General features: G+C 49.8%; 1 protein-coding gene across 1 annotated transcript in view; it reads left to right on the top strand.

Moving 5' to 3' along the window:
- The window catches only part of IDH2 (isocitrate dehydrogenase (NADP(+)) 2), a 29,198-nt gene that overhangs the window by 11,187 nt on the left and 3,979 nt on the right, over positions 1 to 14,032 (top strand). The window contains exons 2-7 of the mRNA XM_075557988.1: positions 4,745 to 4,836; positions 5,583 to 5,748; positions 6,140 to 6,300; positions 6,386 to 6,529; positions 7,564 to 7,700; positions 7,867 to 8,018. Coding sequence (XP_075414103.1) covers positions 4,745 to 4,836; positions 5,583 to 5,748; positions 6,140 to 6,300; positions 6,386 to 6,529; positions 7,564 to 7,700; positions 7,867 to 8,018 — 852 coding nt within the window. The remainder of the gene's footprint in view (positions 1 to 4,744; positions 4,837 to 5,582; positions 5,749 to 6,139; positions 6,301 to 6,385; positions 6,530 to 7,563; positions 7,701 to 7,866; positions 8,019 to 14,032) is intronic.

Genomic DNA, 14,032 nt, shown 5'->3' with positions numbered 1-14,032 from the left:
TTTTGTGCATGTTATCGCCACAGGTCAATCTAAATAAGATAGGCTGGATGAACAATCTGGAGGAGAAAACAATGGGACTGACAATTCCAGGGGTACATGGGGGAGGGGGGAAAGGAGGTGGTGTTAACAAATCCAGGGACAAGGGAACAACATGTGATCCAAAATCAGTAGCTAGGAGGGTATAGGAGGCCTGGTAGGGTGTGATCAAGGGCAATGTAACTGAGAGAATCATTGAAACCCAAATGAAGCCTCAGCATGACAGTGGGACAAGAGGGAAGTTAAAGGAAATAGAGGAAAGAACTAGGAGGCAAAGGTCATTTATAGTGGTCTAAGTACAGGCATGTACATATGTAAATATATTATATTTGGATGGGAAAATAGATTTATGTGCATATATTTATAGGTTTAGTATTAAGGTAGCAGAAGGACATTGGGCCTCCACTCAAGTACTCCTTCAATGCAAGAATACTTTGTTCTATTAAACTGGTATTCCATGATGCTCACCTTCCTGACATAATCACTGAAGACAAAGTGGGTGCATAAGCAAATGTGGTGAAGAAAGCTGATGGAGGCCAGCTATCAAAAGATTAGTGTCTGGGTTCTGAAAGGTTTGAAAGTAAACAAGCGGCCATCTAGTTAGAAAACAACAAAACCCACATGGAAGAAGCACACCAGCCTGTATGATCATGAGGTGTCGAAGGGATCAGGTATCAGACATCAAAGAACCAAAAATCATATCATTGTGAATGAGGGGTGTGCGGAGTGGGGACCCAAAGCCCATCTGTAGACAACTGGACATCTCCTTATGGAAGGGTCACGGGGAGGAGATGAGCCAGTCAGGGTGCAGGGTAGCAATGATGAAACATATAACTTTCCTCTAGTTCCAATATTGCTTCCTCCCCCACCCCACTGTCATGGTCCCAATTCTACCTTACAAATCTGGCTAGACCAGAGGGTGTACACTGGTACAGATAGGAATTGGAAACACAGGGAATCCAGGACGGATGGTCCCTTCATGACCAGTGGTGAGAGTGGCCATACTGGGAGGGTGGGGTAGAGAGGGGGAACCGATTTTAAGGATCTAAATATAACCTCCTTCCTGGGGGACAGACAACAGGAAAGTGGGTGAAGGAAGATGTCAGACAGTGTAAGATATGACAAAATAATAATTTATAATTTATCCCTCAAGGGTTCATGAGGGAGGGGGGAATGGGGAAGAAGGGGGAAAATGAGCTGATGCCAGGGGCTTACGTGGAGAACAAATGTTTTGAGAATGATGAGGGTAACAAATGTACAAATATGCTTTATACAATTGATGTGTTTATGGATTGTGATAAGAGTTGTATGAGCAAAAACCAAAAGAGTTGTATGAGTCCCCAATAAAATGATTAAAAAAGAAAACAAGGCATAAGGTTGGAAAGATAAGCAAAATTATCGTTAAAACAACAACAGCAAAACCCTCATACTTGTACAAGAGACTAGCCTTACTGGTTGGGTAGGGGCTGATGGGACTCCCAAGACTGGCCTTTCCCCTTCGGATCTGAACTGAACTCACCTGGGAGTTAGAATAACCAACTATTAAGATATAAAGGGCAACATTGTTGCAAAGCCAGGGTGAGGAGAGGAGGAGGAAGCGAGATAGGGTCACAGTGGGTGTGCTGAATGAGAATGTGTCTGAATTGAGTGCAAAACTGTTATCTGTTCTGTAAACCTTCGCAATATAAAGTTGATTAAAAGAAAAGAAAACTGTAACCCTGGTCAGATCCACAAGCCACCTTGGGGCTGGGGCAGGACTACGTGGTGTTTTGTTCAGTTGGGTCTGGGGTCCCCATTGTGTCGGGGATTGTCGCTGTGCTGGGAGTTGACTGGACAGGTGCTCACAGGTGAAGCTCAGAGCCAGCTTCTGCTGTAAAGATTGGGTGTGAGGAGCTGAGGAAGGCCCCTGGGGGTGGAGGCGTCAGCTGTCTTGCTCTCTGCTGGGTTTCAATGTGGACTGAGATTTTTCTGGCCATGGATGTCATTTTCCATAGATCTTGCTGGCTTGTCCTGAAGTCACTAAGCTACCTCGCCAGCTGTGGGCAGAGCCACCAGGATGGCCCTAGGTGTGGAAGCCAAGGTTCAAGCCTTGTTGAGTTGCCTCTGACACATGGTGCCCCCCCCCCCCACGCCCGGTGTGATGTTTCAGGGGCCAAAGATTCACCCAGGTGCCTCTCAGTGGACTCGAACCCCTGACTTCTGTGTAGTAGCCGAATGCGATATGTTGACCCAGGGACTCTGCACTCAGTCAGTGGATGGGCCATTTTCTTAGGAGTCATACTTTCTTTGAAGGACCTCCCCATCCTTCTGCTTCCTCCCCCCCCCCCCCCCCCGCCAGTCCGGCAGTCACACGGATTTACAGGACCCTTCTGGAAGATCCTGGAGGCAGCTCAGATCAAGGATTCTGGGTTTGGCTTGCCATTAAGCCTGTCTTTACCATGGAGCCCACCTGGTTTTGTTGATTTCAAGCTGTGTAGTTTGTAAGCTCTCAGCGCCTCAGTTTCCCCACCTGTCCAATAGAGATAGTGGGCTTAGAGGGCTGTTTCGAGGATAAAAAGAATTTTGTGTGTGAAGAGTGTGGTCACCGTGGGCTCCACTCCGACTGCAGGCAACTTCATCACATATGTCACTGGTTTTCACTTAAATATCTATCTATCTATCTATCTATCTATCTATCTGTTGTATGGGAGAAAGATGAAATAAAGAGTTACAGTCTCAGAAACTCACAGGGGCATTCCTGCCCCCTTCTGTAGGGTCACTCTGAGAGGCCATTGATTCAATGGCAGTGAGTTTTTAGGTGAAAGTTTATGTAGCAAAACCATTTTCCCATCCATAGTTCATGCCCAGGTTGTTCTAGGACCTTGGTGGCGTCCCTGCAGTGTGTCAGCGTGCTCCCGCTCCCCGTCCTCCCTGGCATCCCCATTCTGTTCACCCAGTTCCCCTGTCATCTCATTTTTGGGTTTGGGCGAATGACTGCTCTTCCTGAATGCTGCCGGTTGTTTTACAGTCTGACCTGCTCTCTGGCTGAAGGACAGGGGCCTTGGGGTTATCTTCAGGGCTTGGGGAGAGGGGGCCTTAGTTGTTTTTGGCTAGGGGGCTCCTCTGTTCTTTTTCAGATGAGTTAAGTCTGGCTTGGCTTGTTTTTTTATTGAACTTTATCTATATTGTGATTGTGAAAGAGCAAATGGGCTTTTCCACTCAACGATTTACACGTGATTTGTTTTTTGACACTGATTTCTAGCCCCACAAACAGAACTCGCTCATCCCACTTCCTCCCAGTGTCTCCCACTGAGTCTTTTCCCTGCTTGTCCTGTCACCTGAGCCACTCTCTGGACAAATGCTGCCCTTTCGGTCTCAGGGTTGCTGGGTCCTAAGGATGCAACCTCCCTGGTGCTCCTGTGCACCTTAGCTCACACTGTCGAGTCAATGCCGACACCCAGAGAACCCCTGTGGGTGTTTCCAAGCCTCTAATTGCTTACAAGAGTAGAAAGCCCAGTCTTTTTTCCCTCAGAGCTGCTGGTGGTTTCGAACTGCTGACCATGCGGATTGCAGCCTAATTTGTAACCACTACACTACCAGGGCTCCGTGCACCCTCTAGGTCTGTCTATTGTTTGACTGTGAGTTGAGCCACAGGGGTATTTTAAAAATGCTTTACATTTAGGGTTCTTTTTCAATGGCTGATTTTTTTGCAAGTAGATCACCAGGCCTTTCCCCGGTGGAGCCTGTGTGGACTCAAACCACTGATCTTTCAGTTCCCGGTCCAGAGCTGAACTGTTTGGACTGCGCAGAGACTCCATCAGGCACGGCACGCCGTCCTGCTCCTGTTGGGTGCATCCTGACTCACAGCGACCTGACAGGACAGGGCAGACTGTTCCCTGGGGTTTCTGGGCTGTAAATCCTTACCGATCCAGCCTGCCTCACCTTCCTCCCCAGGAGCAGCTGGGGCTCCAACTGCGGACTTGGGAAGCTGGCAACTCACCACCAGAGCTCCTAGGAACATAGTAGCTGCTTATTGTCATCACTGTTATAAAAACAAAAGCCACTGCCTTCCGTCCCTTCCCCAGGTGTTTCCCAGCAGCACTGAGCTCCACTGGGTGTTCTCAGCAGCGACCTTTCAGACTGCCAGACCGTTCTCCCAAGGAGAAACCCACCTCTGGGAGGGTTTGCACTGCCAGCTTTCCAGTTAGTGGCAGAAGGCTTACCCCCTGGACCTCCAGGGATTCTAGTGGGTGCTCAATTCTAGGGGGTGCAATGTCATCGCCTCCCTCATGTCCAGTGAGTCTGGAGCATTTGGTTGCAAGCCACAGATACAGCTGATGCTGACTTCCTTGGTCAGGGCTTGGTTGGAAGAACACGGGGTGGTACGTAGAATTATTTGAAAAACCAGAGAATCAGTCTCCCTGACCTGGTGCTGGACATGTGGGCCCTAGTGGATTCTCAATACCCGGCTTGGTCCCCTGCCTTCAGATTCCAGGGCACAGCATTTAGCTGGCCAGCTCTGGCCCCTGCCTTCTTGGCATCGGACCGGGCAGGGATCTTCTTGGCTAGTCCTGCCGGGTTATACTCAGAGAACAGCTCTTGATGAAGGGGGTGGGCACTGGGCAGCTTCTTTCTCTGTGAAGGGGGCATGTGACCAGGCCTTTGGGAGGGAGGGGAGTCCCCACCAACCTCCCCCAGGAGCGTGACATGCTGTGTATGTCGGTTCCAGATGCTGACAAGAGGATCAAGGTGGCCAAGCCAGTGGTGGAGATGGATGGCGACGAGATGACTCGGATCATCTGGCAGTTCATCAAGGAGAAGGTGACCTCCAGCCCCAACCCTGTGGGTGCTCTCCAGGCGGGTGGGCCAGCCTCCCTGCTCTGTCCCAGCACAGGCCTTCCGAGCCTCAGCCGTCACCCTGCTGGGCAGCGGCATCCGTGAGCCTTTCCTCCTGTTCATCCTTGACCCTTGTCCCAGCTGCTAAGACTTGGTACTGAACAAGGCCCGTTTCTTGTTCCTGCATTGCAGTGTGCTCCCTGGGGTGGGCCTGGAAGGGGACAGGCTGGTTCAGAGGGTAACACCATGGCCAGGGGAACGTGCTGTCACACAAAGGCCCCATGTCTGCCTGCACATTCATGGTGGGGGGGGGGGTGGAGGGGGAGCTGGGGCATGCCTCCCCTGCTTGTCAGACCTCAGAGCACTTTGAGTGAAGAGGGGACACTCTGTAGAGAAAGGCCACTCCATTTGGACTTGGGGTTAGGCTGAATTGAGGCCATGGCGGGGTGGAGGAGGTCAGGAGGTCCCAGCTGGGGAAGAGCCCTCATAAGGGGCTAGGGCCTGATTGCGCTCCTCACCTCCATTCAGAAGCTAGCTCACCAGGTCGGGCCTTCTTCTTTCAGGAATGGCCTATCCAGCCCTCACTGCCCAGTCCCTTCTGCTGCCTTCTCTGGTGCCTGCCCCTGACCGGGTGCCCCTGCTGTGGTCTTTTCCCTGTGCCCCTTAGTGTCCTGCCCTTGCATTACAGTCCTGTGGCTGATGCCTTATCCTTGCTGTCTGTCTGTCCCCAGCTCATCCTGCCCCATGTGGATGTTCAACTCAAGTATTTTGACCTTGGACTCCCACACCGTGACCAGACCAATGACCAGGTCACCATCGACTCTGCACTGGCCACGCAGAAATACAACGTGGCCGTCAAGTGTGCCACCATCACCCCCGATGAAGCCCGCGTGGAAGGTGCCAGGGCGGGGCAGGGCCGGGGCTCTGCCTGCTGGTCTCATCAGAACTGTGCCAGCAGCCTGGCCATGCTGCTCATTTGGGGAGTGGGGAGGGGTGGGCCGTTAATAGTTTTCCACCCACAGACTCCATTTCGCATAGTAGTTCACTTGGTCCTCACCACAGCCAATAAGCGAGACATTTTAGCAAAATTTCACTCTCTTTTTGGGGTTGAGCTACTTAAGCGAGGCTCATAGTTCGGAGGGGGTGGACCTGGGACTCGAACCCAGGAAGTCCGACTCGGCACTGGCAGGAGACCTGGCTGGTGTGCTCTGGAGCCAGGTTCTGGGCGGAGGGGGCATGGAAGGGCGAGCATGCTAGTGCCGGGACCTATCGGTCTCTGTCCCCGCAGAGTTCAAGCTGAAGAAGATGTGGAAGAGTCCCAACGGGACTATCCGGAACATCCTTGGGGGGACCGTCTTCCGGGAGCCCATCATCTGCCAAAACATCCCGCGCCTGGTTCCTGGCTGGACCAAGCCCATCACCATTGGGCGGCACGCCCATGGCGACCAGGTGGGCTGCTGTGGGGGCGGGGCCCACTGGCTAGGGGCTCAAGGGCGGAGCCCCGCGCTGAGCTGCCCTTTGTCTGTCTCTGCAGTATAAGTGCACGGACTTCGTGGTGGACCGGGCTGGCACCTTTAAGATGGTCTTCACCCCGAAGGACGGCAGCAGCGCCAAGGAGTGGGAGGTGTACAACTTCCCAGCCGGCGGCGTGGGCATGGGCATGTACAATACCGACGAGGTGAGGGTCCAGAAGGAGGCATAGTTCCTTCTCAGATATGCCCCCCCCCCCCAGCCCTTCTTCAGCCATGGCCTTGTGATGGATGGCTGCCCTTGGGTCAGCCTCTGTCCGACTCGGGGTGACTGGGCACAACAGACTGAACTCCGCCCGGTCCTGCATCCTCCCTGTGATGGGTGCGGTGGGACCATCATGATCCCATTTAATTTTCTTCCTCCTCCTTTAAAAAATATATATTTAATAGATCATTTTATTGGGGCTCTTATAACAATCCATACATATTCCCACTCATTATCATGACCCCAATTCTACCTTACAAATCCTGTTAGACCAGAGCATGTACACAGGTATAGGAAAGAGCTGGAGACACAGGGAATCCAGGACAGATAAACCCCTCCGGACCAATAATGAGAGTAACCATACCAGCAGGGGAAGGAGAAGGTGGGAGGAGAAAGGGGGAACAGATCACAACGATCCACATATAACCCTCTCCCTAGGGGACGAACAACAGAAAAGTGGGTGAAGGGAGACAGCAGTTAGTGTAACAAGGCATGACAAATTTTAAAATAAATTATCAAGGATTCCTGATAGAGGGAGGGTCCGGGAGGGGGGAAATGAGCTGATACCAAGGGCACAAGTAGAAAGAAAATGTTTTGATGGCAACAAATGTACAAATGTGCTTGATATAATGGAGGTATGTGTGCATTGTGATAAGAGCTTTAAGAGCCTCCAATAAAATGATTAAAACAAACAAAAAACAATCCATCCATCCATTGTGTCAAGCACATGCGTACATATGTTGCCATTATCATTTTAAAAACATTTTTCTTTCCAATTGAGCCCTTGGTACCATCTCCTAATTTGTTTTCCTCCCTCGTCCCACCCTCATGAACCCTTGATAAGGGGGATGAGGTTGATGCAGACTGTCTGAGAGGGTGGTATGCAGGGTGGATACCAATTGTGGGGGCCTAGGCCTGGGCCCTGGGAAGTTCTGGCAGGCGGGCTCGGGGACGTTGCCGGACGCTCTCTCCCTGCAGTCCATCTCCGGCTTTGCGCACAGCTGCTTCCAGTATGCCATCCAGAAGAAGTGGCCTCTCTACATGAGCACCAAGAACACCATCCTGAAGGCATACGATGGACGCTTCAAGGACATCTTCCAGGAGATCTTTGACAAGTAACGACCTCACTTTGCTGCCTTCCCAAGGGGTCCCAGGCCCTTCTTCCCTGTCCCCCGGCTCCTTATGACTGCAGGGACTCCCTGTCCCACTTGGTTCAGCTCTGAGGCTTGGGGAGGGCTGCCCAATCCACCCCCACCCCACCACAGGCCCTTTTGCTCCCAGGCACTATAAGACTGACTTTGACAAGTGTAAGATCTGGTACGAGCACCGGCTCATTGACGACATGGTGGCTCAGGTGCTCAAGTCTTCGGGCGGCTTTGTGTGGGCCTGCAAGAACTACGACGGAGACGTGCAGTCGGACATCCTGGCCCAGGGTATGCTGGAAGGACCCGCTCCCTGGGGGTGGGGGTGGACTGTTGCCTCCTCTGGCTGGGGGGTTGGTAGAACTTTCCAGTAGCATACCTCTGTAACGTATTAGCAGGACTGGAGCTTGCCTCTCCTGCATGGCTCCTGGTGTACAGTAGGGGGGTGGGGGGCAGGTGGTGGGGTGGCAGGAGTTCCCTGGTAAAGGAGCAGGGGTGCGGGGGTGGGGAGGCTACCCCTGGGCTTGGCCTGGTGTATCCTCCAGGCTGTTATGACCGAGTAACAGAGGAATCCCAGTCCTGAGGGGCTGGGCGAGTCAGTCCTGAGGTTGCTCTTGGCCACAAAGGAATTGAGGATTATGGTTTGGATTGTGCTTTGAGTTGGTGGCCATGGGAAGGACTAGGTAGGATGATCGGCAGAGTGGATGGCTTGCTCTTGAAATGACAGTGGGTTTCTTTTTGTACAGTAAATTCTATGGTGGTAGCAGACTATCGGGCAGGATGGCCCACCCCTGAGCCGTAGAGTGGTGTGGAAGACCAGTGGATTGCGGTGGAGGACATAGTGTGGGCCTGAGAGAAGAATGCGCAGAGAGTCCGGGTGTTTTGGGAATAAGAGCAGGAAGTATGGTGGACAATGTGAATAATCTAGAAAGATAAAGAGAAACAAAGTCACATGAGGTGGAGAGAGGCCCAGCCACTTCTGTGAGAACAGTGAGGTCAATGGCAGGTTGGGCTGAAACGGCAGAGAAGGTCTTGTTTCCACTTAGGAAGGAAGGAGGAGAGTCCAGGGAGAGAGGCAGGCAGAGTCACCCTAAGCATTGCAAGGAATTGGCGAGCGTGACGGTCCAGGCAAAAGTGAGCCTCTCCTTCCCTCAGCACAAATGATTTCGATTTATTTTTGATTATATTTTATTGTTTGGGGTGAAGGTCTATACAGAATTTCAGGTTCCTCTTCCACAATGTGCACACAAATCGTTGAAGGATAGGGCTTCCATCCTTGACGACGCAAGAACATTCTCGTGATTTCCCTTAGAATGGCTCCATTTCCGTTCATCCGGTTTTCCTACTCCCTTATCCATCTTCTTCGTTTTAAAGTAATTGTTGACCACTGTGTCTCATGGAGGTGGTGTTTCACGGAGCACAGTGTTATGGTTGCTAATCATCATTTGTGAATCACACTATTATTGAGCTACAAGGTGGCCCCAGGGGTTAGTTTGGATTTGAGGTTTGAAGAGATTCTCAAAAATAATCATCATGGGGAGTCCTTGCAATGCAATCAGTCCAGTAAATATGTTTTTTGAAAAATAAGATATGGTTTTTGTTTTTTATTATTTTAAAAAATTATTTATTGGGAATTAATCCATCTAGATTTCAGAGTTCAATCATGTCAAGCAGAATTGTACAACCGCTACCACAGGCTGTTTCCAGATGCAGGTTTTGTTTTCAGATAGCTGAGGTTCTGTTTCATATTCTCTTATTTTCCCAGGGTCTTTCTATTGTGGCTCTTATTAAAATGGCCCACCATGGTAGTGGGCACCATCTGATTTTTCTGGTTTCAGGGTCGGTGTGGCCCTGGTTTGTGTGAACTACATGGCCCAGAGATTATTTTAGGCAAATGATTCAGATGTTCCATAAGACCATGGTCCTAATACTTCAAACTCAGAAATCCAATTGTGCAGCTCTTTGGTTATGTCTAAGAAGTCTCTGTAACTGTGTGCCCCTGGAAACAATGTGTTGGTTTTATCTGACCTCCTTTAATTTTATGAGGGCGAGGACCGTTGGCATCAGCACCAGCTGCTCCGGGCTGATTCCTAGATATGCCTCCACCCTCTAACTTAAAAAAAAGAAAAAGAATTGTAACCACTTTGGATACAAACTGTCCCACCCACGATACTGTTTCTGTGCTGGGTACAATACTTTGTTGCAATGGCCACAAAGAACCCACAGACAATGCTTGGGAGGTTTGTTGGGGAAGTCACAGGTTGAAATCCAGGATCAGAAATGCTTAGGATACAGTTCTACGGTCAGGAGAGCCTCCTCTGCAGACTGTCTCCTTTTAACCCTTGTCCCCTTGTCCCTTGGTTTGGTCCCCACCCTGCTGAGACAAGTGTTACAAAGCTCTTTCAGCTCTGCCAATATCTGCTCGAGGAACCCTGGTGGCATGGGGGTTGCGTGTAGGGCTGTGAACTTCAAGGTCACCAGTTGGAAAGCACTAGCTGCTCCAGGGGAGGGATATGAGGTTTTCTAATCCCAGAAAGATTTACAATCTTGGAAACCCACAGTTCTGTTCTATTGTATAGAGTCGCTATGTTGGAATCGAGCGAGTGAATTGGGGTGCTGTTTTGTTTTGTTTTAGTAAGTCCTCAGAGGTACCCTACTCTGGCAGCAAGCCTCCTGCCCATAGGCCCTCAGCTTCCTTGCTCTGTGAGCTGGGGCCCCCTCTCTATCTCAGGCCAGTTCTCCCTCTGCTGCCGCTGCTTCTCACCCTCTCTGACATGACATCTCTCTCTCTTCTGGACTGAGGAGGCAGCACGAGGAGCGCAGGCCCCAGGAATGTCTCCACTCCTGACTCTTGCTTTCCGAATGGTAATGAGACCCCACTCTGCATCTGCGATGGCTCATTTGAAGCCTGGAGGGGTCCTATCGGGTAATTCACAGCCCCATAGCTTCCTATGCATTTTATTGATACAGATGAATGTATGTGCATATAGTTACATAGATGCACACACCTATACATGTTCACATACACATACATGTGCTTAAATGCATATATATATGCATTAAATTTTTTGAAGCCCCCCCCTCCCAAACACCCACAAATATGGTTCATGGTGGTTTTTTGCCATCGTTGCAAAATTGTCTCTGCTGTAGCTATGACCAGCCGGTCCTCTTTTCAAGTGTACATTTACTGACCTGTCAAGCCGTGAGTAGACACTTGACTCTTATTTGTGCCTTTCCTGTCACCAACAATAACAAGTGGCTGCTCACTAGAGAGTGCGTTTCCATCTCTCCACACCCACCCCTTGGCACCTCTAGTGAGTGTTGGTTCCCGTCCATTTACCCGTTCACATCAGTTCATACTCACCGACGTCAGAATACCACCTTTATGAACGGTGTTGTGCCAATTGAGTGTCCCAAGTCCTTCCCTTTTGAACTTAGGATCTTAGTCCTATGGGGGTTTGGTTATATCTAAGAAATGTCCATGACTATTCCCCTTTCATGGTCTAGGTATTAATATACAGGCGGTGCCTATAATTATGTGTGTGGAAATGTCAACAACCCAACCCATCTCTGGAGGTGCGTGTGCTTCCTTACACCCCCTCCTCTTTATTATCCCTGTCTGTCTGTCCGTAGCTCACTGTTTGCTAATACCATGGTTGCAAGATGGGCTGTATATATGAACTCCTTACATCCCAGATCAAAGCAGTCCCGACCCTGAGCCGCCCTACGGGACAGGTGGAGCTGCTGCATTAGATTTCCAAAGCTTCAGAGTTTTATAGGAATTGAAGGCCTCGTCTTTCTTCCTCAGAGCAGCTAGTGGGTTGGAATCGCTGACCTTGTCATTAACAGCCTACTGTGTAACCTATTATGCGACCAGGGCTCCTTGGTGATTACTGTAAAACCACACTCACTGCCTCCAGTCAGTGCTGACTCACAGCAACCTTTTAGGACAGAGGAGAGGTGCCCTGTGGATTCCTGAGACTGCAACTCTTACTGGGAATAGAAAGCCTCATCTTTCCCACAGTGCTTCGAACGACTAACCTTGCTGTGAGTTAGCATCCAAATACATAACTCCCTACACCACCGAACACACTGTCATTGAGCCAGTGCTGACTCATGGTGACCCTTCGTGGGTTTCAGAGTCGATAACAGGTTATGGGAGTAGACAGCCCGATCTTTCTCCCTTGGAGCTGCTGGTGGTTTCAAACTGCTGACCCTGAAGATCGCAGCCCCAAGTGTAACCACTATACCACCAGGCTCATTGAGTAATCACTGTATGTATCCCTTATCCCTGTGTTCCTCAGTGTGTTTCTTTGCCTCGGCTGTGTTGTGCTGACCCTTCATATTGTGGACTGCCTTCCGTTCACTATTATTGCCGGGCCCTCGATCTAGGTAGCATTTTCCTCCCCCACCTGCACCCTGATAGCCATCAAGGACAGTTGCCGTTTCAGTTTTTCTCTCATTTATTAAATAATAGACACATCCAGTCTTTGTCCTCTTGTGACTGACTTATCTCACTGAGCATACTGTCCTCCACATTCATTCACGCTGTGAGGTGTTTTGTGGCTTTATCATTATTCTTTATCATTGTGAGTCTCTTCCACACGTTGGTTCTCCATTCATCAGCTGTTGGACACATAAGCTGTTAGCTACTATGACAAATGCTGCAATGAACATGGGTGTGCATGTGCGCCCATTCACATCGTGGCTCGTGTTGCTTTAGGGTATATACTTAGGATCGGAATTGCTGGATCCTCTGGTATTTCTAGTTCAAGCTTTTTAAGGAAGCGCCACACCATTTTCCATAGTGGTTGTACTATTGACATTCCCAAGAGCTGTGTGGGGGTATAAGGTTCCAAGCTCCCCTCCACATTGCCAGCACTGGTTATTTCTTTCATAATTAGTGCCATGATTGTTCCGGGGGACTTATTTCATTGTTGCTTTGATTTGCATCTCTGGTGGCTAATGAGGGTGAGCCTCTGTTCATGTGCTGGCCGCCTGAATGTCTGCTTTGGTGACCTGTCTGTTCCTCTCCTTTCTCTGGATTTTTCCCTTCTTATTTGGAAGTCGAAGGTTTTAATACATTTGGGAGTTTAGACCCTTGAAGTGTTTCCCAGTCTGTTGATTTCCTTTGTACTCTTTTGGAGAAATCTTGATGAGCTAAGTCTTGAATCTTAGGAGGGTCTGTCTGTCTAGTTCATCTTCTGCTGTTTGTGCATTTTCAGTTATGTTTGGTCTTCTATTCATGCCCCTAGCATTGTCCCTATTTGTTAATTCTATGATCTTTATGGTTTACACTGTACGTTTTACACTATGATCTTTAGGTTTCACACTTGGGTCTTCGATTCATTTCAAGTTGGTTTTGGTGCATGGTATGACGTGTGGGTTCTATTTCATTTTTCTACAGATAGTTTGCTGGCATGATTTCTTCCCCATTTAATAGGCTTGGGCTCACTGAAGATGGTCTCTCCATAAGTGGAAGGATTTGTGTTTAGATGTTTAATTCTGTCCCAGTGATCTCTGCACCTGGTGTGACTATACCAGGCTGTCTGACTGCTGTCCCCAGCACAAATTCTTGGACAACTTTTCATAGATGTTGTGCAGTCTCTTCTGGTCCTTAATTGGAAAAGCTACTGGCAGGGTCATGAAACGCAAATATACTTTTGTGTCACGTGTTTCCTGAATGCCAGTAAAACTTGAATATCGAAGATGCTGTGACTAACCGAGCAACCAGGCTCTGTTCCCTTGCCTGTGCAGAAGACTAATGGTTGCAGCAATACCTCTGTGTACTAGGCTGGCTTCTCGAGAGAGGCAGAGCCAATGATGCTAGTATGTGTATGTCTGTAGACAGAGGTCTATATCAAGAAATGGCTCACACAGCTGTAGAAGTGGGTGAGTCCAGACGGGTTCAAGGCTGTGCACCAGCTGTAGGCTGCAGGCTTCCCCTGAGTCCTTTAGCAGCAGGGACTGAAGAGCAGGGAGCGGGAAGATGAAGCTGGAGGCTGGTGCATGTAGACCCGAGTGAATACAAGATTGCTGAATGAATCCCATGTTGGTGGTCCACTGCTGGCTTCTGGGTTCATCAGGAGGTCGATGAGCCAGATGCAGGATCCAAATGCAGCCAGCAGTCCATGTCAGCTGGCTTCTGTACATTGTCAGCGTATCCAAGAGGAAGCCTCACCCGTATGAAACTGCCCTCCATCACATCCAGGCAGCGCCCAGGTGAAGGAGCGCTATTCTCCCCACGACTGCCTGGCTGCTTCCCAGAAGAGCCCATCATGGAGCTGACCACGCCACGTTAGAGC

This window comes from Tenrec ecaudatus, chromosome 9 (assembly GCF_050624435.1).
Source record: "Tenrec ecaudatus isolate mTenEca1 chromosome 9, mTenEca1.hap1, whole genome shotgun sequence".
Lineage (NCBI taxonomy): Eukaryota > Metazoa > Chordata > Mammalia > Afrosoricida > Tenrecidae > Tenrec > Tenrec ecaudatus.
The sequence above is the reverse complement of the archived record's forward strand: the minus strand, read 5'-3'. Positions and strand labels throughout refer to the sequence as shown.